This window comes from Ursus maritimus, unplaced genomic scaffold, assembly GCF_017311325.1.
Source record: "Ursus maritimus isolate PB19 unplaced genomic scaffold, ASM1731132v1 scaffold_19, whole genome shotgun sequence".
NCBI classification, from domain to species: domain Eukaryota; kingdom Metazoa; phylum Chordata; class Mammalia; order Carnivora; family Ursidae; genus Ursus; species Ursus maritimus.
This window is the reverse complement of record NW_024424341.1, coordinates 51259410-51286892: the sequence shown is the minus strand read 5'-3', so window position 1 is coordinate 51286892 and position 27483 is coordinate 51259410. Positions and strand designations below refer to the sequence as shown.

The 27483-nt window shown below is 51.2% G+C and overlaps 1 protein-coding gene across 5 annotated transcripts in view; it reads left to right on the top strand.

Moving 5' to 3' along the window:
* The window catches only part of CUNH19orf47 (chromosome unknown C19orf47 homolog), a 26351-nt gene extending 3564 nt beyond the window's left edge, over nt 1-22787 (top strand). Inside the window, exons 3-10 of one of the 5 annotated variants that reach the window (XM_040633987.1) lie at nt 1886-1937; nt 4846-4933; nt 5058-5172; nt 6341-6422; nt 10186-10323; nt 11871-12023; nt 13562-13632; nt 15154-22787. In XM_040633987.1, the coding sequence (XP_040489921.1) occupies nt 1919-1937; nt 4846-4933; nt 5058-5172; nt 6341-6422; nt 10186-10323; nt 11871-12023; nt 13562-13632; nt 15154-15648 (1161 nt within the window). In that variant the 5' untranslated portion in view covers nt 1886-1918 and the 3' untranslated portion in view covers nt 15649-22787. Of the gene's footprint in view, nt 1-1885; nt 1938-3899; nt 4934-5057; nt 5173-6340; nt 6423-10185; nt 10324-11870; nt 12024-13561; nt 13633-15153 lie in introns of those variants that run through there. The other 4 variants (XM_008688714.2, XM_040633988.1, XM_040633986.1 and 1 more) reach the window with 4 other exon arrangements.
* The last annotated feature ends 4696 nt before the right edge of the window (nt 22788-27483 follow it).

The window sequence follows — 27483 nt, the reverse complement described above, 5'->3', positions numbered from 1 at the left end:
TCTTCCAGAATCTTAGGGCACACAGGCACTGCCTCAGCTGCTCCGAGCGTAGAAACTCATCTGGCATTCCAGCGGTCCTCCGAGGGAAGTAACGTCTGTTCTGTCCTGATTTCCAGGTGGGGACACCAGGCCCAAGCGGTGAAGTAGCTCGGTGAGGCCACGCAGCTAGGATGTGGTAGAGCCAGATTTGAACCCCGCAGTCTGGTTTCCGAGTCTTTACTCTCATACCATCTCTGTTGTCCCATTAGAATGGGGGCAGGGAGGGCCACAGATTGTGTGTGGCAGTGAGCAGAAGGGTTTTTTGTATCCTATGGAGCAACTGGAGGAAGGGTGAGGGAGAAGGATCAGAATTGGGGGCCGGAGGGCGCCTGGGTGGCTTGGTTGGTTAAGCGTCTGCCTTTGGCTCAGGTCATGATGTCAGGGTCCTGGGATCGAGCCCCACATTGGGCTCCTTGCTCAGTGGGGAGTCTGCTTGTCCTTCTGCCCCTCCTCCCACTCTCGTGCTGTCTCTCTCTCTCTCAAATAAATAAAATCTTAAAAAAAAGAAAAAGAATTGGGCTGGAGTGGGTAGAAGGGAGCAGAGTGAAGGAAGAGGGCAGACGGCTTGGAGGAGAGGGCAGGGCCAGAGAAGGGTGGGAGGGCTGAGTGGGCCGAGTGGTCCTGGAGGCAGATCGCAGCGAAATCATCAGGCAAGGAAGTTCTTCCCTTTAGTTTCCCTTCTTTTTTCTTTTTTGTTTTTTGTAAGATTTTATTTATTTGACAGAGAGAGTGAGAGAACACAAGCAGGGGAAGCAGCAGAGGGACAGGGAAAAGCGACTCCCTGCTGAGCCAGGAGCCCAACTTGGTGCTCGATCCCACGGCCCTGGGATCATGACCTGAGCTGAAGACAGATGCTTCACTGACTGAGCCACCCAGGCGCCCTGTAATGTTCACGGGGAAAGTCCCCATTGGTGCTACTATATCCTTAACAGCTCTCTGGCACCTGCTCGTCTTACCTAAGCAGACGTTGGTTTTCCATTTCTTGTCCGAAGCCCCTTGTGACATGGCGGCCCACCTCTCTGCCCTTAGATCCTCCTGCTCGCCTCCCCCCACCCCCCCACCCCGTCCCCTCACTCACTGCGCTGCAGTCACCCTGGCCCCGGGCAGTCCTGCACCCATGCGAGATGGGCTCCTGGCTCAGGACACTGGACTTGCTGTACCTTCTCCTGGAACACTCTTCCTCTATAAAACCACAGGGCTCACTCCTCCACCTCCTTCGGGTCTCTGAATGTCGCTTTAGAGCAATCTCCCCTGTCCTGTTTTGAATCACAACCCCTCCCTCCCTTGCCAGGCCCTCCCTGTGTTCTGCATGACACCGAGGGCTTTCCGACTCACTGTATCGTGATCCGTTTTGGCTTGTTTACTCTCTCGTCCCCCTTCCCCTGTCCCCTCCTAGACATGCTCTGTATTTTTGTTCACCTCAGTATCTTTAGCTCCTAGAATAGTGCCTCGCATGTTGTAGGTTGTCGGTAAATAATTTGTGAATGGATGACTAATGGTTAAAGTCTTGAGTGGGGGGTGTGTGTGTCTTTTTTTTCCTCTCCTCTCACTCTCTTATCCCAGCCAGAAACTTTTGAGGTGTGTAGGGATGGAGCTGTAGACATTTGCCATCCCTGGGCCTTGTCCCAGGCAGCAGTGATGGTTGTGGTGGCAGCTCTGTCCCAGGCTGACTTCCTGCCAGCTGTTCAGGCTATTCCTGGGCTCTGAGCCCCCAGCCCAGGCACTCTCCTCTGGCCGGCAGGCACAGGCGGGCAGCAGGCGGGCGGGCAGACAGGCGGCGAGGGAGGGACAAATACTCACGGCTTGCGGCAACTCATGGGCCTTCTCCCCTTGTTCTCTCTTCCAGGCTCCCGGGAGCAGCACCAGAGCTGGGGAGACGATGGTCTCAGTGACTATGGGTGAGTCTGTGGCCTTCTCCCCGGGGCTTCCCCTCCCCACTGCCCTTTCTGAGGTATGACCTTGGTGAGGGGAGACGAGGTGGGGGAGGGAGGGCCAGGTCATTGGCAGGAACAGCTGTTCTCTGAGGACCGTGGAGGCGGGGCCCCGGCCTGCCCTGGGCCTAGCGACTCTGTCTGTATCTTGGCCTCCTGACAGCAGAGTCTAACCTTAAAGAACTTGTGATATGGAGTCCAGCAGAGCCTCGGTTTTCTCACCTGTAAAATGGAGATACTAACAGTCCCTACGTCCTGGGCTGTTGTAAGGATTAAGGAGGTTATTGCAATCAGACCTTGGGCATGGTTCCTGACAATGTTAGCCATTAGGATTCTCACAAGCCTCATCACTATATTTTCTTTAAGCTCTGCATTTTGGGATTGCCAGAGCACAGAGGTTAGTGGGTGGCTGTACATCTTTTGAGCTTTGTACGTATAGAGAAGTACATAAAACATCTTTGTGTGGTCATAATAGCAATTAGAAAGCGAAGGCCCGACTACGCCCTTTATGTTTCCATTTCTATAAAGCATAGCAGGCCAAACCAATCCGTGCTGTTGGAAGGTGATGGTTGCCCTGGAGAACTGGAGAGACATCACTGCGTAGGGAATGTGGTTGGGGAAGGGGGGGCTTCTGGGACATTGGAAATGTTTTATTTCTTGATCTGGGTGAGGCTTCAGTTGCTCCACACCACGGCCGGGAGTTGTCTCCGTTGCTGTGCGCGGCTGCAGTTCTTCCCCTGGGCTGCTGTCTAGCGTTTACTGCGTGAGTGACCGCCGTTGGTTTCTCTGCTTCTGTCCGTGGATCCTGCATTGCTTCTGGGTTGGGGCTGCTACAGATGAGCCACTGGGAATATTCCAGTGCGTGTCTCCTGCTGTGTGTGGCAAGCCTTATGTCACTGAGTCCATGACACACATGGACTGTGTGGCTCCCTCTTAACGCTTTCTGGAGTGGGGGTTTACTTGGCAGCATATTTCCTGACTGTTTACTCGGCAGCATATTTTCCTCTTCAGTAGGACATGAAAAGATGGCAAGGGCCCGATGTGGGGACATTTGCAGTTCCTTGACTTTGCTTTAGGCAGCTAGCCACCCCCAAACGATGTGGCCCCTTTTCCCTTCTTAATGACAGTGTAATTGAGATACGGTTCACATTTTATAAAAGTCCCCTATTTAAAGTATACAATTCAATGGTGTTTATATTCTGTGTTCAGAGTTCTGCAATCAGCAGCTCAATCAGTTTCAAAACCTTTTCATCACTCCCCCCGAAGCCCCCATACCCATTAACTGATAGTCATCCTCTTTTCCCTGCTGGCCCCTGGCAACCACTAATCTGCTTTCTGTCTCGTAGATTTCTATAGATGTTTACCTGTTCTGGACATTTCATATAAGTGGAATCATTATGTGGTTTTTTTTCATATAAGTGGAATCATTATGTGGTTTTTTTTTTAATAGATGAAGTTGCCTGCTTTGGGCTGATAGAACCCAGGGCCCCATGCCTGGGCAGATGGATAGTGCCTGTGTAAGGCAGAAGAAGGCCCCCTGTCCTCTGGGCTGGTGGCAGAAGTCCTAAGGGCATGAGAGCCTCACCTGCCTCAATCCTGGGGAGACGGGCCTATGGGCAGAGGGGTGGGCCTGGGCCTGCGCCCGAGCCCTGAAGTCACCTAGACCAGAGTCTCTTTCTCCGCTGTGAGCCTCAGCGGTGTTGCAAGCAAAATGGGCATAGCAGTAGCAAATTTCTCGTTTTGACTGCTGGGTGTAGTGCTACATACGATGAGAAAGAAAAAAGTTTTGCCATTGAAACCAGGGCACACCATTGATTGTGGGATGGCTCTTGGTTTCAGAGATGTTAAAATGTGAAAAGAAAGTTCTTAGAATTAGTGATCTTATCTAACACCCATTAGCCAGACCAAGGTCAGTTTGAAGGTCATACCTAAGAGGCCAACAGAGAAGTTTAGAAACAATAAAGCTTCATGGGTGGGTACGTCCCTGGTCTTGGCCTTGGCCTTGGTAGTGGTGACAGAGTAAGAATAGTAGCAGCTGCTATGAGTTGAGGTTGTCCCCTGAGCCAGGTGTCACTTAAAGTCCTTTATGGGACCTCTCTCACCAAGTCTGCGCAGTGATCCAAGGATGTGGGCATTATCACTAGAATGTGAGCCCGATGAGGTCAGGGACTTTGTCTTGTGCCGTGGAATCCCCGGTGCCTAGAATGGGACCTGGCCTGTGCCAAGTACTCAGTAAATCCTTACTGAGTGTATTAGCCTAAATTTACAGAGGAGGAAGCACACACCAAACGTTAACTTCCCATTGACCCTTAGCCAGGAGGTGGCAGAGTCAGAATTCAAACCCAGGTGCCAAAGCCTGTGCTTCCTGCTTCTGTGGTGAGGAGAGGGCTTGCTGATGCCCACAGGCCGGCCCTGTGTCCCTTCTCTCTGTTCACTTGTGGATCCTGTCACCCTCAGGAGCTGGGTCTGCTGATGGGGACCAGGGCAGAGAACCCAGGGTCCCAAGCTCCCTGAACTCGGGCATTGGCCACGTGAGGGGATGATGGCGGTGGCTCGCAGCCCAGGACAGGGCAGGGCTGTGAGCAGAAGGGCTGCACGGAAGCACACGGGCTTCATGTTAGCAGTGCGGCCTGAGGCCAGTTGCCCGACCTGTCCCTGCCTCAGACTCCTCGTTGGCAGAGTGAGGGAGTCCTAAGGCTGCTGAGCTCCTTGCAGGGTTGTTGGGCAGGCTGAGTTCTACCGTCCGTGTGAAGCGCTCAGCCAGGGCCTGGTATGCGGTGAGCATTTAATTTGTGGGAGCTGCTGCTCTTGTGGTTTTGCGGCTGCTCTTCTCTGGAGAGAATAATGGGAATAATGAGCCCTGTCCACCCCCCAGCCACTTCCGAGTGGATCCAGTTCTTTAAGGAAGCCGGCATTCCTCCGGGGCCTGCTGTCAATTACGCCGTGATGTTTGTGGATAATAGGTAAGGGGGCCGAGGGGACAGAGCAGCACTTGGAGAGAGGAGGGGAGAGGTGGGGGGAGACGGGAGCTGGCTGGCCCATCCGTCCCGGCCCACTTGTTGCCTCACTGCTGACCCTCCTCTGCAGGATCCAGAAGAGCATGCTGCTGGATCTCAACAAAGAGATCATGAACGAGCTGGGCGTGACTGTGGTGGGCGACATCATCGCCATCCTCAAGCATGCCAAGGTGGTGCACCGCCAGGTGGGTGCGCTGCCCAGCCCCTTGGTCCCTGGGTTTAGGGTGCGGTGGAGGGGTGGTAGCAGAGCCAGCGGGAGGCTTGGAAGCAAAAGCAGGCAGACCTGAGTTCCAAGGCTGGTTGTGACATTGGGCATGTTGCCTAACCTCTCGGAGCCTTTCTTTCTCCATTGGTAGAATGCAGACAGGCAGTCCTATCTTGCAAGATGGTTGTTAAGTATTAAGTGAAATAAAGCCCCAGTACAGTGTAAATAGTGGGGCCTCAGTAAAGGCTTTCTGTTATCATTACTGGTTCTCATCTACCTGGTGATAATCATCAGTAGCAGGACTCTTCTCTGTCCCCAGGACAGGAGCTCCCCCTGTGGGACTCAGTCGGTAACTTGGCCAACAACATGGTTATTCCATTCTTGGCCCCTCCACTTACAGTGACCTTAGACGAGTGATCTTTAGCTCCCCGAGTCTCTCTGAAACAGGCTTTTCATACTCCACTGCTGTGTAGGGGAGCTGTGGCCACCTACCAGATAGCGTATGAGGCACCGAGCGCCAGACCCGGAATGAAGAGCTCACTGAATCTTGATAGCTGACACTTACCAAGGCTTACCATAGCCTGCCAGGTCCTGTCTCCGTCCTTTATATACGCTAACTGATTTATTGCTCACTCCACTCGACTGAGAAGGAAGCTTGCCTCAGAGCTGTGCTCTCAGACGCTCCACTTCACCAAACGCTGGCTGCTTCCCCCACCTAAGGACAGGCCCTCACCAGGCCTTCATCCTCCAGCCAGGACCCCGCAATGAGGGCTGTCTCAAGTCAGGGCCGTTCCCTGAGTCATCGCAGAGAAGGTCACTGAGCAAAGCTTTTTTTCCCTTTAAACTTTTAAATTCGGGAACAATTTTAGGGAAAGTTCTGACAACAGTAGAGAAAGTGTCAGTATCTCCTTCACCCTGCTTCCCCTAATGTTAGCACCGCATGTAGCCGCGGTACGTTTGTCAAAGCTAAGAAACGAACGTTAGCACGCTCCCTCTAACTACACCAGGAGTGAAATGGTCTGAAGTCTCTTCTCTAGCAGCTCAGGCTCTGATCTCCCCCAGTGTTGCTCAGATTTCTATTCCCCACCTCGTGCCCTGGTCCCTGTGGTAACCCAGACACCTGTTTTTTTTGTTTTTTTTTTTTATAGGACATGTGCAAAGCTGCCACTGAGTCAGTGCCCTGCAGCCCCAGCCCCCTCCCAGGCGAGATTCGCCGAGGCGCCTCTAGCGGTGAGTCTCACCTACCTAGAGTTCCTTCCCTTTATTCATGTAGTTTAGCTGTCAGGAGGTCACACCGGGAGCCTGCAGGGGTGAAACAAAGCCATCTGAGGTTCTCTCAGCCACCGATTTTCACTAGTGGCCGTTCTGTTAAGTCACTGCGAACACAGAGCTAGTGAGTACATGATCGCTGCTCCTAGAGGAAACACAAGGTTAGGTTCCTGCGAGCCTCTGGTTACAACATTTTTGCCCACCGATCAGTACAGACCTTACCTTATGCGTGTTTCTATTTTTAAAGACATTTCATTTGTTACATGTTGTGGATGCGTTAACATCAAGCTCTGGGCGAGCAGCACTATGACTCGTGCCTGGAGGAAGCGAATCATCATACATTTTCTCCGTAAGGCACGTCACTTGGGAATCCTAGAAAGCACTTCATCACTGTACTTGGGGGCCATTGTAAACATCAAAATCACTAACAAAAAGCACAAAAATGTAAAAACATGGCTCGAAATAGACTGCGAGAAGGCTACTTGTTTAATGTGTGAGAACTGACACAAGAAGGCGGAGCGTCCCCTTGCTTGACTTCAGGGGGCGAGCACGTGTCGGGTGACTCAGGTTTTTCACTGTTCAGTGCTTGAATGACCATGAAAGCACCGCAAGTATTGGTTGTGGGATTATGAATCAGTTTTAGTGAAGAGGCGAATCTGCAAATAGGGAATCCGTGAATGGTGAGAACAGACTATATTTATATGTTTGGTTTTTTTTTCAGCAGTGTGATACCTTTTTTAAGAAAAATAAACTTTATGGGATGCCTGGGTGGCTCAGTCGCTGAAGCGTCTGCTTTCGGCTCAGGTCATGGGATCGAGTGCCGTGTTGGGCTACCTGCTTGGCGGGGAGTCTGCTTCTTCTCCCTCTGCCTGCTGCTCCCCCTGCTTGTCTTTTTAAAGACTTTATTTATTATTTATTTGTCAGAGAGAGAGGGAGAGAGAGAGAGCACAAGCAGGGGGATCAGCAGGGCAGGGGGAGAAGCAGACACCCCGCCGAGCAGGGAGCCCAACACGGCACTCGATCCCAGGACCCTGGGATCATGACCTGAGCTGAAGGCAGAGGCTTTACCGACTAAGCCACCCAGGCATCCCCCCAAAAATAAACTTTAAAAATCTAATATGTGTATTAGCCTTTGCTGCTTAACAAGGGCCAAGCTGATTTAAAGCACTGACTTTTATTTCTCATGATTTTATGACCTGGCCGGTCAGTTCTCTGGGCCAGCTCAGCTGATCTCAGTGGTCACCTATCAGCTCGGTTGAGGCTGGGTGATCTAGCATGGCCTCACTCACATGTCTGGTGGTTGGCTTGATGTCATCTGGGCTGACAGAGGGGACTGGGCCACATGTCGCTTGTTTTCCAGCAGGCGAGCCTGGGCTCGTCCACCCAGTGCCGATCGCAGGGTTCCCCAGAGAGCATGAGAGGGCAGGCCCCAATGTGCAAAGCACCTCTTAAGCTTCTGCTTGTGTAACACTTGCTCTTGTCTCATTGGCCAAAGCCCGTCACATGGCCGAGCCCAGTGTCGATGTGGGCAGTGCCCACCCAAAGGCATGGACAAAGGGAGGCTGAACAAATTGGAGTTCTTTTCTGCAACGTCTGCCTGAACTTACGTACAGGAAAGCTTCCCGCTCATGAAGGTGCAGCTGAATCACTTTCCACAGGCACAGCAGCCATGTGGCCAGCAGTGTCCAAATCCAGAAACAGAAACCTGACCAGTGTCACCGCCCCCTCTCCAGGGCACCCATTACCCTGATTTCTCACAGCAGAGATGATCTATTTTTGTTAGTCCTTTTTGCTAGTCTGTCAAGTGTACATAACTGAAGTCAGATAGTACGTATGTTTTATACCCTTTTGAATGCCTCCGTTTAAAACAAATGTAAAAAATTAAAACTAACAAAAATACTAGTGGAGAAAATAGGCAATTGGGAGGAATAGGGGAAACAGGCAAAGAGGAAAAGGAAGTGGGGAAGAATGTTCCAGAACAGCGTTCTTGGTACACTCACTTGGATATGCTTTATAATATACGCTTTTGAATATGTGTGTCTATATCTGTGTGTGTCTGACATCTGACTACAGCTTGGATTCATTAGGGCAAAGACAGTTGTTTCTTTTCTACCCAAACGGCGCTTACCTGTCATGATGAAACATCATATCCCTTACCCCTTTCAAGCAAGACGTTTCCCTCTGGCGGCCAGGGCCTCTCAACTGCTTACTTTCTATAGCAGAACATCCCAGTCGTCCCAGGACAGATTCTGCATAGCTCACCAGAAAGCCACTCCTCTCCGGCTTCGGAGCTGTCTGAAGAAGAGTCTTGGGAAAATTGTGCAAGGATATATGCCGGTCATTACCAGGGGAGTGAGCAGAGCTGAAAACCAACCATTTTTTCCTGGTTGGGGGAAGGAGGTGGTCTGATTGGGAAGGGCCAATTCCCGGACTTCCGGGTGCCAGGAAGGCTCCAATTCTTGACCTGGGTGATGGGTATGTGGGAGTTGACTTTTTGTTAAGTGGCCTGTGTGGGTTTGATCTTTTTTTTTCTGTATGCTATCGCTATAATTTCAAAAACCAACCAAGCAAGATAAAATTGTAGTAACACATCGAGGGTCAGTATGTTGGATTTCAGCAGGTTTTGAGAGAGAGCACATAGCAGAAAAAGGGAAGGCTTTTGGGAGTGGGTAGGATGGAATACCAAAATCTGAAAGGGGTGGGGGGTGGGGGTGGGGATCACCAGGACTGTGGAGGGAGCCAGGGCAGCATGAAGCTCTTCTCCAAGAGCTTTTGAAACCCGGGCCCTAGAACCATCTGCCCTGCCCTGGAGGCAAAACCTGTGTCCTTCCCATGCTGGGGCTGGCCCTCCCATGTGCATGCTGTAGCTCCCCCCTGGTGCCCTGCGATCCTTCCTTCTGCTCCAGGGCGGCCAGAGACAGCCCCCACTCCTGTCCCTCATCCCCAGAGTGAGGTCACCATATGTATTCCCACAGCCCCCCTGGAGCTGGACTCACCATTGCTCAGGGGCCTGGCGGAGGGACCACCTCCCAGAGTCCCCACTTCCTCACCTATAAAATTGGTTTGCAGTACATCCTGTTCTCTGGTAGGGACGTTGGGATTTTCTGTGAGAGTGTTCATCTTTTCCAGTAGATGTGAAGTGCCAGGAACTGTTACAACCACTGGGGATACAGAAATAAACAGGCGTTGTCTCCTGGTGGGGCCCGCATACTCACGGGAAAGCCCACCAGTAGACAAATCTGTGTCATTCAGTGTCAAGCCAAAGCAAGCCTAGCGCAGGGTCAGGCTGGTGGAGGTTGGCGGAGTGGCCTGGGAAGCTGTCTCTGAGGAGGAGAGAGGAGACCTGAGTGCAGAGCCAGAGCAAGCTGGTTGGTACTCGGGGAACTGCATGCCAGGCCGAGGGAATAGCATGTGCTCTGAAGAGGTGTGTGCTTGCTGGGGGGAAGATATCCAGACCAGCTTGGCCAAAGTGGAGCTGGGAGACTTGGTGAGGTGTGACAGGAACCAGGTTGGTCTAGGGTCTCAGGAAAGGTCCCCACGCAGCGAGGGGTGGGCTAGCTCCTGGTTAGACTGGCCCACCCCCAAGCACCCCCATCATGGCTGTGCAGCCACAGCGTGACTCCAGCTGCCCCTTCCCCATTCAGTCCCAAGGCTTGCCTTCTCCGTCCTGGCCTCCATCCCCGGGCCCTCGGCATGACTGGACTTTCCCCTTTCCTCCCCGCAGCTGCCTCTCGAATGATCGCCAACAGCCTGAACCGCGACTCCCCACCCGGCACTCCCCCCAGGCGGCCGGACACCAGCACCTCCAAGATCTCGGTCACCGTGTCCAACAAGATGGCAGCGAAGAGTGCCAAGGCTGCCGGTGAGGGGACTTGGGCGGATGGCAGGAGGAGCGGGGGTGAAGGTGGATTGGCAGATGCTATTCGGAGGTCACGTTCCCAGTGTCGCAAGGTGCTTTAAAGACCACAGGGTGTCCAAAGTGTTCAGTCTGGGTCAAGCCCCTGCACCTCTGTGGGCCTTGCTTTCCCAGTATGTAGAACGGGGACAGCGGGAAGCCCGTGAGACAGTGCACCTAACGGTGCAGGTGCGCTGCGGTTCTCAGTGGTCGGTTCAGTCGTTTTAGATTTTTTAAAAATTTTTATTGTGGAAAGAACACTTAACATTGACATTGCCCTCTTAACAAAGTCCTAAGTGTCCAGTACAGTGCTGCGGACTGTAGGTGGCTCTGTCTCTTCACAGATGCTCACCAAGGCCCAGACTGGGGTCAGGCCCTGGGCTTGATGCAGGGGTCAGAGGTCAGGAAGCTACCATTTCCTCTCAGCAGCCAGGAGGATCCTTCCAGACCCTTGACCTGATCCTCTCACCCTGGGCTAGAATTCTCCAGAGCTGCCCATGGTCCCAGTAATAAAGACATCTTCCCACGTGGCCTTATAGGTTCTGTATAATGTGAATCCATCTCCTGTAGCTCTTCCTCTCACTCCCTCCCTCGGGTCCCTTCCAGGCTCCTTCCTGTTGTGGGCCTTTGCCCTGATGTCCCCTTCTTCCAACACACTCTTCCTCCAAAGACTTTTCTGTGCTTGGCCTCTGTTCCTCTTCCAGGTCTCAGCTTGAAAGCTGGGAATAGGACTCCGGCCTTTGGGCTTCCAAGCCCTCCTGCTGTCTGCTCCACTGTCCTGCCTTTGTTGGACCCACCCCCACAGCAAAGATCTTGGCACAGGTGGAAACCGAGACCCAGGGAGGGGGCTTGGCTCTTCTCATGGCCAGCCCCATTGTGCCCTGGCCAGCCCCGCCGCCCGTGCTTCCTTTATGCTGTGTGTGTTGAGAAGCGCCTCCTCCCCGTCTCTGGCCTTTTTGATTTGTGTGTCATGAGTAAGAAAGTTAAAATTCATTTCTGAAGTATTGAAAAGACGGTGAGCCTGGGAGTGACCGGCTCAAATGTGTTGAGGAGATTCTTTTTTTTTTTTTTCCCAATCTAATTGAGGTATAATTTACTTATGAAGAATGCACAAATTGTAAGTATACAGCTTGATTAACTTAAAAAATGATTAGAACCTGTGAAACCGCTACCTTGCTAGAGCTCTTGAACCTTTCCATCACCCAGCAGTTTCCCCCTTTTGAGGGGATTCTGGCTGGGCTGGGAGGTCAGCCTCCTGGGGGCAGGGACAGAGCCACAGGGAGCCTTGCGAGGCCTGCCACCACGTGGGGATTCTGAGCGCCATGGACAACCCTGTTGTGTCGAGCCCTCTGAATTTCTTGGTGGTTCAGAGTCAGTGGTGGTTGGGAAAATAAGGATTACAGTCATTTGAAAACATGGAGATAAAGGGCACATTTGTGCCCTTCGCTGGGCGTCTAGCCTCCAACCCAGAACATTCCATCCCAGAAGATGCTCACTAGCCCCGTCCTCCCCAGCAGCCCTGGCCCGCCGGGAGGAGGAGAGCCTGGCTGTTCCCACCAAGCGGCGCCGGGTCACTGCCGAGATGGAGGGGAAGTACATCATCAACATGCCCAAAGGCACCACCCCCCGGACCCGCAAGATCCTGGAGCAGCAGCAGGCGGCGAAAGGTATCGGCCTGGCAGGGGCGCCCTTTGGTGTAGAGACTGCATTTCCCTTTTGCTGCATGGTGTGGGGTTGGTCACTCCCTGCAGGCACTGGCCGAGAAGCAGGCTCTAGTGAGATCCAGGGGACCTTGGACCAAGGGAACGGTGATCGTGGCCATAGAGGAGGAGGACGTGTCACGACCACCACCCTGTCGTCCTGCAGTTAGTGTAGCAGAGTTCCTTCGTGCCTCGGCTGGCACCTCTTCCCCAAGGGGTGGGGGCTTGGACTCCATGATTGCCTGTCTGTGAAGAGGGGACCGTGCGTGGCTGAGGGCAGGTGCCCAAAGCATGGGAACCGTCATATGAACCAGAGGAGCCTGGTTGAGGTTCAGTCCGTAGCTGCGGTACAGAGAAGGTCCTCCCCACAGTGTTCCTTTAGAATATTGTATGTGTCCTCATGGAAAAACATTCATATGGTGCAGAAGAATATACAGTACCAACTGACTCTGTCCCCTCCCTCCCATATCCCATGCCATCGTTAACCTACCCAGACCAGCATCTGTGAGCTTGCACGCGTGTATTTGTACATTTGTACATGTTTTTTTTAAATCACAAATAGCATCATCCTGTAGGCATTGTTCTAGAACTTTTTTTTTTTAAGATTTTTTTTCTTTGAGGGGGAGAGAGAGCATGAGCGGGGCGTGGGGGTGCGGGGAGAGGTCAGAAGCAGACTCCCCAACGAACAGGGAGCCCCATGCCAGGCCTAATCCCACTACCCTGGGATCATGACCTGAACCAAAGGCAGATGCTTAACTAGCTGAGCCATTCAGGCAACCCATTCTAGAACTTTTGTATTGAGGTCTTTTCACCTGGGTACATGTGGATCTGCTTTCGCTCTTTTTATTTTTTATTATGTATTTATTTTAAAGATTTTATTTATTTATTAGAGAGTGAGAGAGGGGAGGGGCAGGGGAGGGGCAGAGGGAGAAGCAGACTGCCTGCTGAGCAGGGAGCCTAATGCAGGACTCCATCCCAGGACCCTGGGATCATGACCTGAGCCAAAGGCAGACGCTTCGCTGACGGAGCCACCCAGGCGCCCCATACTTTCATTCTTTTTAATGGTCATTTAATATTTGCGTCATATTTATAGATCATGATTTAGTAAACATTCTTGCAGTGGCTATATAGGTTGGGATTTAGGGAGAGGGCTTATCACCAGTCAGCAGGCTCTCAGAGGCCCATGACCCCAAAAAGAGTGAAGGGAACAAGTAGGGATTAAGAACCCTTCCCTCACACACACATTTTTTTGAACCTGTATAGTCTCGAGGAGCCCAAGGGTAGATTTCAGTGGATTCTTCCCACATTTGGCACCAGCCAGAGACGTGTGGGTCAGTGTTAGCCAGGGTGTAGACATAGAGTCTGTGGCTGCCTGGACCAGAGCTGCCTGGGCCTGGACTAGCTGTGGGTCCCCTTGCTCGTCTGCACAATGCACGGTGCTCGGCCAGGCCTGGGCTCCATGCGTGGCTTAGCAGGTGCTTGCTGAGCGCTCACTTCCCTCCCAGGTCTCCAGAGAACGTCCGTGTTTGACCGTCTTGGCGCGGAGACCAAGGCAGACACGACGACGGGGAGTAAAGTGAGTTGGAAATGGGGAAACCGCCTGAGGTTCTCTAATTTGTCTTTCTTGCGGGTGTTGATCCCTCATTTAACCCCTCATACTCCCCGAGCCGCCTCACCTACCTTAACAGCCTCAGTTCCCTTCTTTGCACCTTGACCTCTCTCCTGGGGTCTGGCCAGCTCCTGCATGCCGCCCTCGGGCCACTCCACCTCCATATCCCAGACTGGCCTCAGCATCTTGCCCTAAAGGGACTCCTCTCCCAGCCCCTGTCTCCGGGATGCCCCAGTGCCCCCATTCCACGCAGGCTCCAGTGATGGCTCCATCTGTCTTCCCTGCTCTGCCACCTCCCCCCATCTCCTGCTCTCCCCCACCCGCAGGACAGGCCTCCTGCCCCCCGTCAGATGCTTCGCCCTGTGGTCAGGATGAATGCTGCCCTCTTGCCTTGGCCTGCAGGCCCCAGGGACGCTGTGTGGTTAGGAGCACATGGCCTGAGCCCTGCCTGGCGTGAATCCAGCTCTGCCGCTCCCTGGCTGCATGGCCTTGGCCGTGTCACTTAAGCTCCTTGTACCTCAGTTTCCTTATCTGTCTAGTACCCACCTTGTCAGGCGGTTGTGAGGATTAAGTGAGATAGACCTACACGGTGCTGGGGGGCAGCCGATGCGTGGTGGGCACGCTTTAAATGTCACCTTCGATGAATTGCGCCGGAGCTCCCCAGCTGCGTTTCCTGCCTCTCCGTCCCTTGCTCACCAGGGCTTACCCGACCTTTTTCTCACCCCCTGGAATCTTACCATGAGCATGATAATGACACTTGGGATGGGGTGGCTTGAAGATGCAGCCACGTAAAGAGCTTAGCACAGAGCGAGTGCTCCATACCTACGGTTCTTATTCCTGCCTTGGGGGCTTGGCCCTTGTTCTTTTCTCCGCCCGCTTCATCCTTGAGGGCCTGGCTTACACATCAGCACCTCGGAGAAGGCGCCCCTGAACTCCCAGAGGAGGCGAGGCTCCCTCTCTCCCGCTCGCCAGCACTCCCGTCTCTAACGGAGAACGCACCAGTGTTGTAATTAGGGAGTTGTTTGTGTCATTTCCGCTGCCAGGTTCTGTCTCCCCCACTGGACTATGAGCCCCCTGAGGGCAGGGCCAGGGACAGTCGGGACTCAGGAGATATACCTGTTGAGTGAATGACCAAATTGGTCTTTAGTCATGGTCCCCTGCAGACCTTTGCAAATAGTCTTCTCTCTGTGTGTGGCCTGCCCTCTCTCTTCCCATCTTTATTAGACCTACTTGCCAGAACTTTCAGATCTCATCTCAGATGTCCCTTGTCCAGGGAGTCGCTCCTGAACTTCAGCCAAGGTCAGGAGTCTCCTTTGGGCTCTGCCAGCTCCCTGGATATCCCCTGTCATGGCTCTCACCACTGGCTAGGGTGTCACCGTGTCACTGATGGGTGTTTCTCCCAGCGAGGCCAGGCACAGTGAGGCAGCTCTGCACACACGTGTGTTGAATGACTAAATGACTCACTTGTCCCGTCTCTGACCCCTGCAGCCCACAGGAGTCTTCAGCCGCCTGGGGGCCACCCCAGAGATGGACGAGGATCTGGCTTGGGACAGCGACAATGACAGCAGCAGCTCTGTCCTGCAGTATGCTGGGGTCCTGAAGAAGCTGGGCCGGGGCCCAGCCAAACCCAGTCCCCAGCCAGCACTGACTGTCAAAGCCAAGGCCACAAGCTCCGCCACGACGGCTGCCACCCCGACACTGCGGCGCCTGGCCCTTTCCTCACGCCCTGGGCTTGAGAGGAAGCCGGAGTCCCTGTCCAAAGTCAGCATCATCCAGAGACTGGGCAAGGCTGCCCTTGTGCCCGAGGCCCAGGACAGCCAGGTCACGAGCACCAAGAGTAAGTCCTTGGCCGAGGTCAAGGTCACCATTAAGAGGACTCTGGTGGGGCCCCGGGGGAGCAGCTCCAGCGAGGGCCTGGGTGCCCAGATGGACCATGCGGGCACAGTGAGCGTGTTCAAAAGACTGGGCCGCAGGACCTTCTAGCCTCTGGGTGGGGCGCAGGCCCCTCTCCAGGCTCCTGGCTCCGGCAGAGGCCCCCGTGAGGCTGGCCCAGCCTTCTGCTGGCTCCCGGATGACTGCTTGTCTCCCTCAGGCGTTTAAGCCGGCCGAGCTTTCTGGGGAGTCACCCCAGTGTTCTGAGTCTGAGATGGTCGCTGTGACCTGGCCTTGCTGCTCTAGGACTTTCCTTTCTCATGTCCGTTGTTCTTTCCTCTCTGACTGTGGCCTTGGCAGGACCCACTTTTCTACCTCTCCCAGAGCCAAGTGCTCTGTTCCCTCCTCCGTTCCCCTGCCTGCCCCTTGGCAGCATCTGCTGCCTCCACCCCAGTTCCCTGGCCTCCCCAGTCCCCCAGAATCCCCCCACTGTGCCGATGCCCCGACTTCCCCTCGCCCCTCTGCCCCCTCCCCTTTCTGCCCCCTCTCCCCTCTCCTTTAACTTCTCTGTCTCTCCCTCTCTTCACACTGTTCATTTCTCTTCTGTTTTCTGTCCCCGTGGCAAGGCCCGACTGTGTGCTGCGTCCTGCCTGACCCTCCTGCACCTCCGGTCTCCCAGCGGCCCCCTCGTCGGCGGTGGCGTCGAGCCTGTAGAGACTGTTAGCTGCCCTCACGCCCAGGCTGGAGGGACCTCCCCTGACCCTGGGCTGCAGCGGGGCGCCTCTGTTTTCCTGCCCTGGGCATCTTTTTCTCTGAAAGCCTGTGGCGGGTGATGGACAAGGGTCACCGGGAAGGGAGGCCAGTGCCGAGAGAGAGAGAGAGAGAGAGAGAGAGAGAGAGAAGAAAACAGCTGTTTTAATATATTTTTGTGACTTTCAAACCGTTTCCCTCCCCTCCTTCAGGGTGAGTCACAGGGTGGTTTTTCACACAAAGCACGATGTAAGCGGGGGTGCCAGCGAAGGGTTGGGCTCTGTCTCTGGAGGCCAAGCTCCCTGAAGGTCAAGGCTCCACGTGGGCCATGTCTTTGCTCCAGGCCCCCAGCTGAAAGGAGTAATGGTCACACTCACCGTTCAGTTGGACTTCCTCTTCCCCTCACCCAGCTGTAGTGGTTCTGTCACTGTCCTTGCCCTCTGTATAGTTCACCTGTTACTGCCACTCTGCCTGTTGGTGGCTTTCCAAACTGCACGATCCCTTGTGAGGCAGTGGGGTTCCCGTTGATCTGATCATACATCTGTTCACTGCTGCACGGCCGCTACCCTGTGCCGGGCCTGTCCTAGGAGCTGGGGGTCCATCGGCAGCAAGGCAGACCAGCCCCTGCCTGTGTGGCTTACCTCTCTGGCCAGGGAGATGGCGGTAGAGGGATCAAGCTGTTGGAAGAATGGGAGGGAGGAGCAGAAGTGGCCAGGGCCTTTCCCGATGTTGGGGGTAAAGAAGGCCTTTCAGGGGAGGTGAGGTAAGGGCTGAGCTGGGAATGATCAGAAGCGGCTGTGTGAGGTGCAGGAGGAGAGAGGGTCCAGGCAGGGGACACAGCCAGGGCAAAGTGTCTGCGGTAGGAGGAGCAAGGAACACGAAGGCTGAGGGGGCTGGCCAGGGAGCGAGGGGCCTGCCACAGAGCACCGGTTGGGGCAAGTGGGCAGGGACCAGATGACCTGGGGCCTTGTGACCCGAGGTGAGGAATTCGGACATCTTCCATAAGCCCCGAGAAGTGTGGGAGGGTTTAAAGCTGGCGGGTGATGGTCTGAGTTGCCTTTTATGAAGATGGCTTTGCCCCTGTGGGGGGATAAGTTGTGGGGAGGGCAATACCCCTGCCCTCCCCACAGCTGGGGACTCCCGTGCACACACCCCCCACGGAGCAGGGAGGCAGTCGTGCAGAAGCCAGGACAAGAAAGGAAGGTGGCGTGGGGTGAAATGTGGGGAGGAGGGAGGCGGATGGGCTTCAGAGGAGCCGCGGGCAGCGCAGATGGATGGGAAGTTGGGGCGCAGGGGGCAGGGATCACCTAGAGGAGAGACGGGAGCGTCTAGCTGGAGGTGCTGTTTGTGGACACTAAGAGTTTGGGGAGGGAGGAGCCGGGGACAGGAGTGCACTGGGCTGCTGGGACTCGGAGGGTGGGGCACCTGGGCTGGAGACCAGCAGCTTCGGGGAGCACTCAGGGGACTGTGTGTTCAAAGCTGAGGGCCTGGCGACACCAGCCGGAAAGGAGCATAGAGACAGGAGAGGGCCCAGAAGGGAATTGGGGGCCCTTTTCTCATGTAGAGAACAGAACTGATGTGATTAGCAAGGAGTGGGCTGCGGCTTGGGAGACCTAAGAGCAGGTGAGGATGAGGTGAGACTTCATCCATCTTTTTTACTGTGGTAAAATATACATAGCATAGGATTGACCATTTTAACCATCTGTATGGGCCCCGTCCAGTGGCATTAAGTACATTCCCGTTGTTGTATAACTGTCACAACCTTCCGTCCCCAGACCTGTGTCATCTTCCTGAGCCGATGGTCTGTTTATTTGTGTCACGTCGAGGGGGCTGCTGTGTGTCGGACAGCGGGCCAAGCACGGGGCCTGGGGTGTGCAGGGCTGGGCTTCGGTGTGAGGGCCGGTGGTAGGGCCCAGGCGAGGCCCACGGGGCACTGCTTGAGGTCGGACGTCAGGAGGGTAGCAGATGTGGACAGAGGTGATTCCGGAGGCCGCCCCTTCGTGCTGGTGGGGCCACAAGGAGGGGCTCACACGCCTCCGCACTTTCCTTGCTGTTCTTCGACTCTTGGATTTGTTTCCCCAGTCATTCATTTTAGCAACTGCCAGGGTTAGTAGGAAGGCTTCCGGTTACTAAATTTAAGAGCACCGGGGTAACTTCTTGATGTGTAATGATGTAAAAACATGAATAGCGCACTTGACCATGAAAGGCTCCCCTGCGTGAGGGAAGTCGTATCTCTGTTGCATACTTTAAGGATGCCCAGAGGGGAGTATAATGCCCAGGGTCTCCCCCCGCTGACCGGGAGTCTCGCCCCTTGACCCCTACACTGTGTTGTCTTGATTGCGGGTTGGAAACAAGGACCTTTCCGAAAGATGACTGTGGGGTCCTAGGTTAGTGGTTTTGGATTTTCTAGAGTTATCTCCGTGTACGCGTGCCCCCCACCACATCAACTTGCCATAGGAAGCATTTGCAGCTTCGGGATGCCGCACACCCCATCCCGCTGCCGTCTGCTGGCTGGACCGGACCAGACACCCATGGCTCCCAGCTGCTCCAGAGCCACAGAGTCCCTGCCATTTGATTTTGGCGATGCCCCCACACCAACCCCCACATCTGTGACCCACAGCAGTGTGCTGTTTTTCCTCTGGTTGTATTTAAATATTTTTGAGTATAATATATTCACATGGTTCAAAATGCAAAAGATACAAAAGGCTTTAGGGTGAAGAGTTCCTTCCTGAGTCTCCTAGCCCCCCGGTTCCAGAGGCCACCAGTATCCCCAATATTTTGAGGAATCCTTCCAGAGATGTGTTTATGGTATATGTACTTTGCATGCACACACACACACACACACACACACACTCCTATTGGCATACGGGCAGAGGAAGATATAGTAACATGTATATAAGCACACATGTATATTTACTTAACCAGCCCTTTCTGGAAGGGAATTCAGGTTGCTTCCAGTCTCTTGCTATTACAAGCAGTGCTTCAATGGATAGATAACCTTGCCGCATGTGGGATCAGTTCAGAATTCCAATTATATCACTTCAGTGCAAATACCGATATTGGGGCAATGCACTTGGTGCCGCATTCCTAAAAGGACTTCAGAGCCGTTGGACTCTTCTAGCTGGAGACCCCCAGACAAAGCAGGTCGGGGAATGCTGAGAGCTAAGACTGACCACACCTTTGTGCCAGGAAATACTAAGTGCTCTGCGAAGTTGACAGACTCACCGAGTCCTCAGGGAAAGGGCAGCATCATGAAGGTCAGGGACTTCCTATTCTCATCCCATGAATAGATGTGAGCTGGAGGTACAGTGGGCCTAGGCTCATGGTAAATCACAGAGCCAGACCTGAGCCAACCCCGGGGGGATGCTTCTGTTTGGCTGGTGGTTGTGGGATGAGGTCACTTCCTTTGGTATCTCCCACCAGGAGACGCAAAAGCAAGATGGGAACTTCGGGTGCCTGTGGCAGGCAGCCCCACTGCCCCTCCCTCCCGTGTCTCAGCCTGGTGCCACCCGCATGGGCCGGGCATTGGGCTGTGACCTCGATACCTCTTTTCCCTCCTTTGGGGATCTGAGCTGACTTAGTTTGGTGAGTGCTGCTTCTATGCACCTGCCTTTGAAGGCCTGATGATCCCCTACACTGAACTTGACCTGCTTTGTGAACTCGGGGCCCTCTGCAGACTTCACCAAAAAGGCATAGCCTGACCCAGCTGGCAAGTGGTATGACTGGGTTTGATGTCAGGACCAGGAGCCTCACCTTTTTACATTTGTGTTTTAAGATTTTATTTTTTTAGAACAGACTTCATTTTGAAGAACAGTTTTAGACCTACAGGAAAATTGAGTCGTACACTCAGGACAAAGCTCCCGCCTACCCCACACCCAGTTTTCCCTATTACTAGCATTTTACAGTAGTGTGGTTCATTCGTTATAACGAATGAACCAATATTGATATATTACAGCCCATAGTTATTCAGATTTCCTTAGTCTCTTCCTTAGTTTAGCCTTTTCTGTTCCAGGAGCCCCCGTTACATTCGTGTTGTCCAACATTTGTGTAGACACATAGCAACTTGTCAGGCCTCCTTAGGCCCCTCTTGGTTGTGGCAGTCTTTGATGACCTTGACAGTTTTGAAGAATACTGGGCAGGTCTATTAGAGATTGTCCCTCAGTTGGGATTTGTCTTTCTCATTATTAGACCAGGGTTATGTGTTTTTCAGAGGAAGCGCTCAGAGGTGAAGTGGCATTTTATCCCATCATGTCTAGGGTACATACTGTCCACGGGATGGATCACCATTGATACTAACCTTGACCACCTGGCTTGATTACCTACCGTTTGCCAGATTTCTCCACTGTCAAGTTCCTCTCCTGTTCCATACTGAACTCTTTGAGAGGAAGTCAGTCACTCCGCCCAGCCCACACCCAAGGAGCACGGGGCTTACGTTTCACCTGCTTGAGGGCAAAGTACTGACATAAATTATAAGTAAATCTGGGAATTCTTCTGCAAGGGAATTGTGTCTCTTTTCTCTGTTAACTTATTCAATCATTTTATTTTCGTCAGTATGAACTCGTGGGTATTTTATATTTTGGGTTATATAATCCAATACTACTTGATTTGTTTTGTTCATATTACTTAGCTCTGGCATTTGGGGACTTTTGCAGTTGGCTCCTGGGTCCTTTGACCGACTTCCATTATTGGGTGGTGAGTGTTTTTGTGTTTTTATTTTTAGTATTCCGTACTTTCGGGCACCGCAGATACTCTGAGGTCATCTTGTATACTCCCTGCCCTGGTCCTAGAGTCCGCCATTTCTCCAAGAGCCCCAGCTTATTTTATTAAAATGGTAACTAAGAATCAAAACCCAGATCTAGGCATGAGGTGTCCTCATCGCGACTGGAGCAACACCTCCTTTTCTAAAAAATGCAATCTTAATATGGAACCCCAATATGTAAAGCATATTCAAAATAGGAAAGCAAGAATGTATTAGCCTACGTTTCAATGTTTATTTGGGATCGATTCATGCAAACAGTAAAAAATTCAAAAGTACAAAAAGACATATACAATAAGACTGTTTTGTGCCCAGGAGATTGGCAAAACATTTAAAGTCCCCAGTGTTGGAGCGATGGGAGTATGGTACACTGCTTTGGGAGTGTCAGTTGGTATCAACCATTTTGGAAGATAATTTGGTAGGTTGTAGTATAATTGAAGATGTGATACTCCCCCACCTGGCCATTACCATTCTGGAGAAACTTCACATACATACAGAGACACGTATGAGAGCGTTCATAGGATCACTGTTTGTAATAGCATTAACTTGGAAGCAATCCGGATATCCCTCAACTGGAGAATGGACACAACGGGGCCTAGTTGTTCCAATTATCTAATGCACAATGAATCACCTCAAAACTTACCGGCTTAGATCAATAATTATTACCTCTCATGGCTCTGGGGATGGACTGGGCTCAGTTAGACTGTGTCACTTGGGGGCTCTTGTGTGGTTGCAGTAAGATACGGGCTGGGGCCAGTGTCCTCTTGAAAGCTTTCCCAGTCGTTTGGTGGTTAACCGATACTGGCACTTAGCTCAGACCTCAGCTTGGGCTATCAGCCAGGGTGCCTACATATGGCTTCTCCACGCGGCCCGGGCTTCCTCACAGCACGGTGGCTGGGTTCCAACAGCGCGCTGCTCAGGAGAGCTAGGGAAGACCGTACTGCCTGTTCTAAGCTAGCACGGGAAGTCACGTTGCTTCGCTGCTGCCCAGATTCAAGGGGAAGGGACCATAGACCCTGCCTCTCAAGGACAGGAGTGTCCGTGTTTCCCGGAAAGAGAGATCGTTTTGTGGCCATCTGGACAAATTACCCGTCAATATCGAATGTACTGTACGATGTTCTGGATGCGGCATATTGTACATCAATGGAAGTTAACTAGCGTCGCGCCTATCGATATGAATAAAGCAAAAACGTTGAGTGCAAAAAGCAAACTGAAGAAGAATGTGTGTAGTTTTAAAATACGCGAACTATTTACTACTTAAATATTTATTAAGAATGTAATCACTTTACTATTTAAAATGTTGTAAATGTATGAAATGCGTAGGAATGATACACTCCAAATGTGGGATAATGGTTCCCTCCAAGGGTGGGGTGGGGTGTGATTGGAGAGGGCACAAAGAGATTCAACAGTAGGAAAGGTGGGGGCGCCCGGCTGGCTCAGGCAGTGGGGCACGCGACTCTTGATCGCAGGCTCGTGAGTTTGAGCCCCACGCTGGGTGTAGAGATTACTTAAAAATAAAATCTTAAAAAAACAACAACAACAGTATAGGAATGGTTTTTAAAGTTGGGCGTTGGACACACAGGTGTTCATTGTATTATTCTTTGTGCTTTTTTTGTATCTCTTAACAATTAAACACAATTCTCTCTCCTACTCTGGGTCATCCAGTTCTCTCTGGAGATTCCGGGGGTGTATGTGTCCTTCCAGAAGAATTTCATTTACAAATATAACTATGTTTTCCCACTCAGTAGCATATACGGCAGTTTTGTGCTTTGTTTTTTTGGCTTAATATATCCTGGAGATCATTTCTTCTCAGTGCATAACGAGCTTCTTTTAAAAAAAAACCACATAGACGCACATACTTTATTGAGATATAATTCACATATCCATTCCCTCATTTAAAGCGCACAATTCAATGGCTTTTAGTTATTTACAGAGTTGTGCATCTATCACTAGACTTTTAGGATTTTTTCGTTACCACAGAGAGACACCCATACCCCTTAACCATCATTCCCCAAGGCCTCCCACAGTCTGCCCCCCACTCCAAGCCCTGGGCAACCACTAATCTGTCTCTATAGATTTGCCTTTTCTAGACATTTCCTATGAATGGAATCACATAGTACGTGGCCTTCTGTGTCTGGTTTCTTTCACTTAACGTGTTTTTTTGAGGTGCATCCATGTTATGCCATAGATCTTCCATAGTACTTCGTTTCTCCAGAATTGTTGGAAAATGTTGCAGTATGTGGATCTTTCCCATTTTGTGTGTCAGGATGATGGACATGTAGGTCGTTGCCACTTTTTGGCCTTTATAAGTTAATACCGCTCTGAACACCCAGCGTAGGAGTGTCTGTGTGGACATGTTTTCAGTTCTCTTGGGTACAATCGCTGGGAGTTGATTTGCTGGGCTCTACGCTGATTTTATTTTAACCCTTTGAGGAACAGCTGGACTGTCTTCCAAAGCGACTGTGCCACTTAGCATTTCTACCAGTGCTGTATGAGGGTTCTAATTTCTCCACACGCTCACTCCCACATTGTCTTTTAGTCGAAAAGACAATCACAATCACTGGCCATCCTAGTGGGTGTAGAAATGATATCATATTATTGTGGCTTTGATTTGCATTTCCCCTATGGCCAGTGATGTTAAATGCCTTTTAATGTGCTTATCAGAAAGAGCTTCCTTTTCAAGTAGCTGCTTGGTGTCCCCTTGTGTGGATGCACCTTGAGGTACCGAACCAGTCTCTCACTGCAGGAACCTAGTGCTTTCCAGATCTTTCTATCACAGACGGTGCCTCTTGCGTCCACCACCCCTGGCTTCTGTTTGGACGTATCCATATGGCAGATACCTAGGAGTTAAATTGCAGGGGAAAAGGGAATGTATCTGTTTTACAAGTTGGAATTTATGTTTCAAGTAAATATGGAGAATAATCAGATTTATTTGAGGAATATTCTAATTTTTCCACCCGGGTTAACGGCTAGCAGGTTCAATCACCTCAGAATCAGCAGCCACTTGATTTCCCAACTTTATTTTGGTTAAATCTTGTATAATTCAAGACTGGCTTTGGCATAGACTTGACTATCAAGTTGAGGTAGGGGTTCAGAGCACATAAACCTGCATTCATTGTTTCAAAGCTTTTCCCTAAAAATGCCTTTTCCGCCACTTCACATTTAGTGCTGCGCTCGCTCCTAAATGACCAGAATAGCATATCGTGGCCATCATTTGGCCGTCTTGATGGTCTGTTATGGTTAAAACGCATGAGCTCTGTAGCTGTGGGATCTTGGCCAGGTTGCTCAGGCTCTCTGTGCTCGTTTCTTCTGCGATAGGATGGGAGTCATAGTAGCATTTACCTCAGAGGATGATTGTGAAGGGCTTGGCACAGCGTTGTCATCTAATTTGATCTCTGAAACTGGTGACTTTCAGGGAGGATTATCAGCACCAACACTTAAGGAACTCTTTCATGACACTCTCATTGGCCACCAAAGGAGCTTTTGGGGTAACTATTTATTTTGATATGACTGTAAACTTCAGGCGCCTGGGTGGCTCAGTCGGTTAGGCTTCCTACTCTCGGTTTCAGCTCAGGTCGAGATCTCAGGGTTGTGAGATGGAGCCCAGCATCGGGCTCCACACTGGGCGTGGAGCCTGCTTGAGATTCTCTCTCACCCTCTGCCCCTCCCCCCACTCGTGTTTGCTCTCTCTCTCTCAAAAAGAATATAATTGTAAACTTCTAGAAAAATAGCAAGAATGGTACAAGGGGTTTCTCACGTCTGAGATTATGACCTGAGCCAAAATCAAGAGTCTGACTCTCAACCAACTGAGCCACCCAGTTGCCCCTGATTTCTGTATATTATTTATCCAGATTTGCTAATTGTCTGTTCCATTTGTCTTATCATTCCCTCTTCCCTGTCCCCCTCTCCATGAGCACACGTGCGCGCGCGCGCACACACACACACACACACACACATCCACACACATCCACGTTGTGTTTTGAACCATTTGAAAGTTAAGTTGGAGAACATCATACCCCTTAACCTCGTAATACCTCAGTGTGTATTTCCTGAAAACAAGAACATTCTCTTCCGTAAGCACAGTATAACTATCAAAACCTAGACATTTAACATACAATATTCCTCTAAACACCAGTTCATACTTCAATTTCATCAATTGTCCTAATAATGTACCTTATGACCATTTTCCCCCCGGCTCACAGTCCAGTTCTGGATCAGGTGTCGCATTTAGGTGTCACGCCAGCTTCCTTATACACAGTGAACGTTTAAGTAACAACACAAAGTTCCCCCCACTTGCTCCGGGAATGGTTGATGCCCTCAAGTCAGCCCAAGTTCCAGCAGGGAACTCCACCTCATGTCGCGCCATCTTGTGGCAACAGCAGGAATAGTTTATAAACCACCGTGCTGGGCAGCTGTGAAAGGATTCCCTTCATGAGGACCTAAAAAAAAAATTAGGTGATATTCATATTATCTCAGTTTTTCTTAATAATGTAGGAAACTCTGTTTTAAGTATTTCACTGTTTCAAATCCATATGCTTCAGCATAAAATGAGACTTTCTGTTTCTCAAATCTGGGTGCATACATGTAAAGTGCAGTGCTTTGTATAAAAGTGGGGGCTTGGCCTGAGACATCTGTGGGAATGGATCTGGCTGCCACAACATTCTGACAGTGTGATATTTGGTAAGAGGTTTCTCTTCCTTGGGCCTATGTTTATTTCTGCAAAATAAATCTTATAGAGCCTTCTACCTGTGGGATCATTTAACAAGGTCATGGATATAGTTCCTAGCAATATGCCTGATACATGGGAATTCACTAATAAACGTAAGAAATTATTATTTGTTCAACTTTTTGTGAGTGGACAAGTTCAGACCTGAAGTAAAATTCACCCCAGTAGCTTTTTAAAAAAAGATTTTATTTATGTATTATTTGAGAGAGAGAGTGAGAGCATGAGCAGTGGGGGGAGAGGCAGAGGGAGAAGCCGACTCCTCGCTGAGCAGGGAGCCAGTTGTGGGGCTCGATCCTAGGATCACGACCCAATCCGAAGGCAGACGCTTCAGCAACTGACCCACCCAGGCGCCCCTCACCCTTTAACCTTCTTAATCAAAACAACACTCAGGGGCGCCTGGGTGGCTCAGTCGGTTAAGCATCTGCCTTTGGCTCAGGTCATGATCTCCTAGGATCCTAGGTTCTAGGATCAAGCCCCACATCTGGCTCCCTGTTCAGCGAGGAGTCTGCTTCTCCCTCTGCCTCTCCCCACAGCTTGTGCTCTTGCTCTCTCTCTCAAATAAATAAATAAAATCTTAAAAAAAAAAAAACAAAACCACATTCAGTCAACAATTATTCATTGACCCCCCCCAAGTCCCAACTATGTGCAAGGCATTGTTCTCAGGGGTGGGAATACAGTGGTGCCCACCCAAGGCAAGGTCTTCACCCTCATGGGCAAATTTATATTCTGGTTTGGGGGAAGACAGCTACAAAATGAACAACAAAAATATTCTTTAGTGTTAATTGCTCGGTAGGGAATTCAAATGTGCTCAGAAATAGTAACAGTGTGGCTCTTTTGGATTTAGGGTGGCCAGGGAAAGACTCTCTGATGAAGTGAGATTTGAACTCAGTTCTGAAAGACAAGAGCGAGCCAGTCCTGCAAAGATCAGGATCAGGGACGTCAATAGTCCAGGCAAAAGGAACAGCAAGTGAAATGGCCCCAAGGTGGAAACAAGCTTGTGTTTTTGGGAGGGGCAGAGGTTAGTGTGTCCAGAACATGGTGGTCGAGGTCAAGAGGAGCTTGAGATGAAATTAGAAAGACAAGCAGGGGCAGATCCCATGGTGCCCTGAAGGCTATGATGAGGCCTTTAGCTTTTATTCCACATGTGATGGGAAGCCATCTATGTATTCAGAGCAGATAGAAAAAGTGTTTGATCTTATCAAGAGTAGAAGAAGCTTCATCCCAAGGTGTGCCTACAAGCGCGTTAGCCTCTCATGACCACTTAGCCATTTTGGGAATCTCTGATGTGTTAAAAAGCTGAATGTGTACGATGCATGGTGTCTTCCATTTACAATTTTTGAAACAGAAACGTATTGTATAAAAAGGAAACTGGAACCAACATTTATAGAATCCCTGAGGCTTATCTGTACTTCTGCCAAACACTTAAAATTACTCTAAAAGGATCTTCCCAAACAGTAGCATCTAGCTTAGTAACTTCTGGCTGGAGAGTCAAAGATATTTCAATATTTCTGTAGAACAAGGGAATCTCTTTTAAGTAAAAACTTTTTTTTTTTTTTTTTTTTTTAAGTTCCAGACTTCTTTGAGAATCTGATCAATGCTATGGACTTTCTCCCCTGGAAAATGCTCTGCTTAGGATGAAGAAGGGGGTAAATCTGCGTCTCCATGCTTGTATGTCCTGACTGCCTGTGTGGCAGAGAGGGTTGCTCCCCGTGGC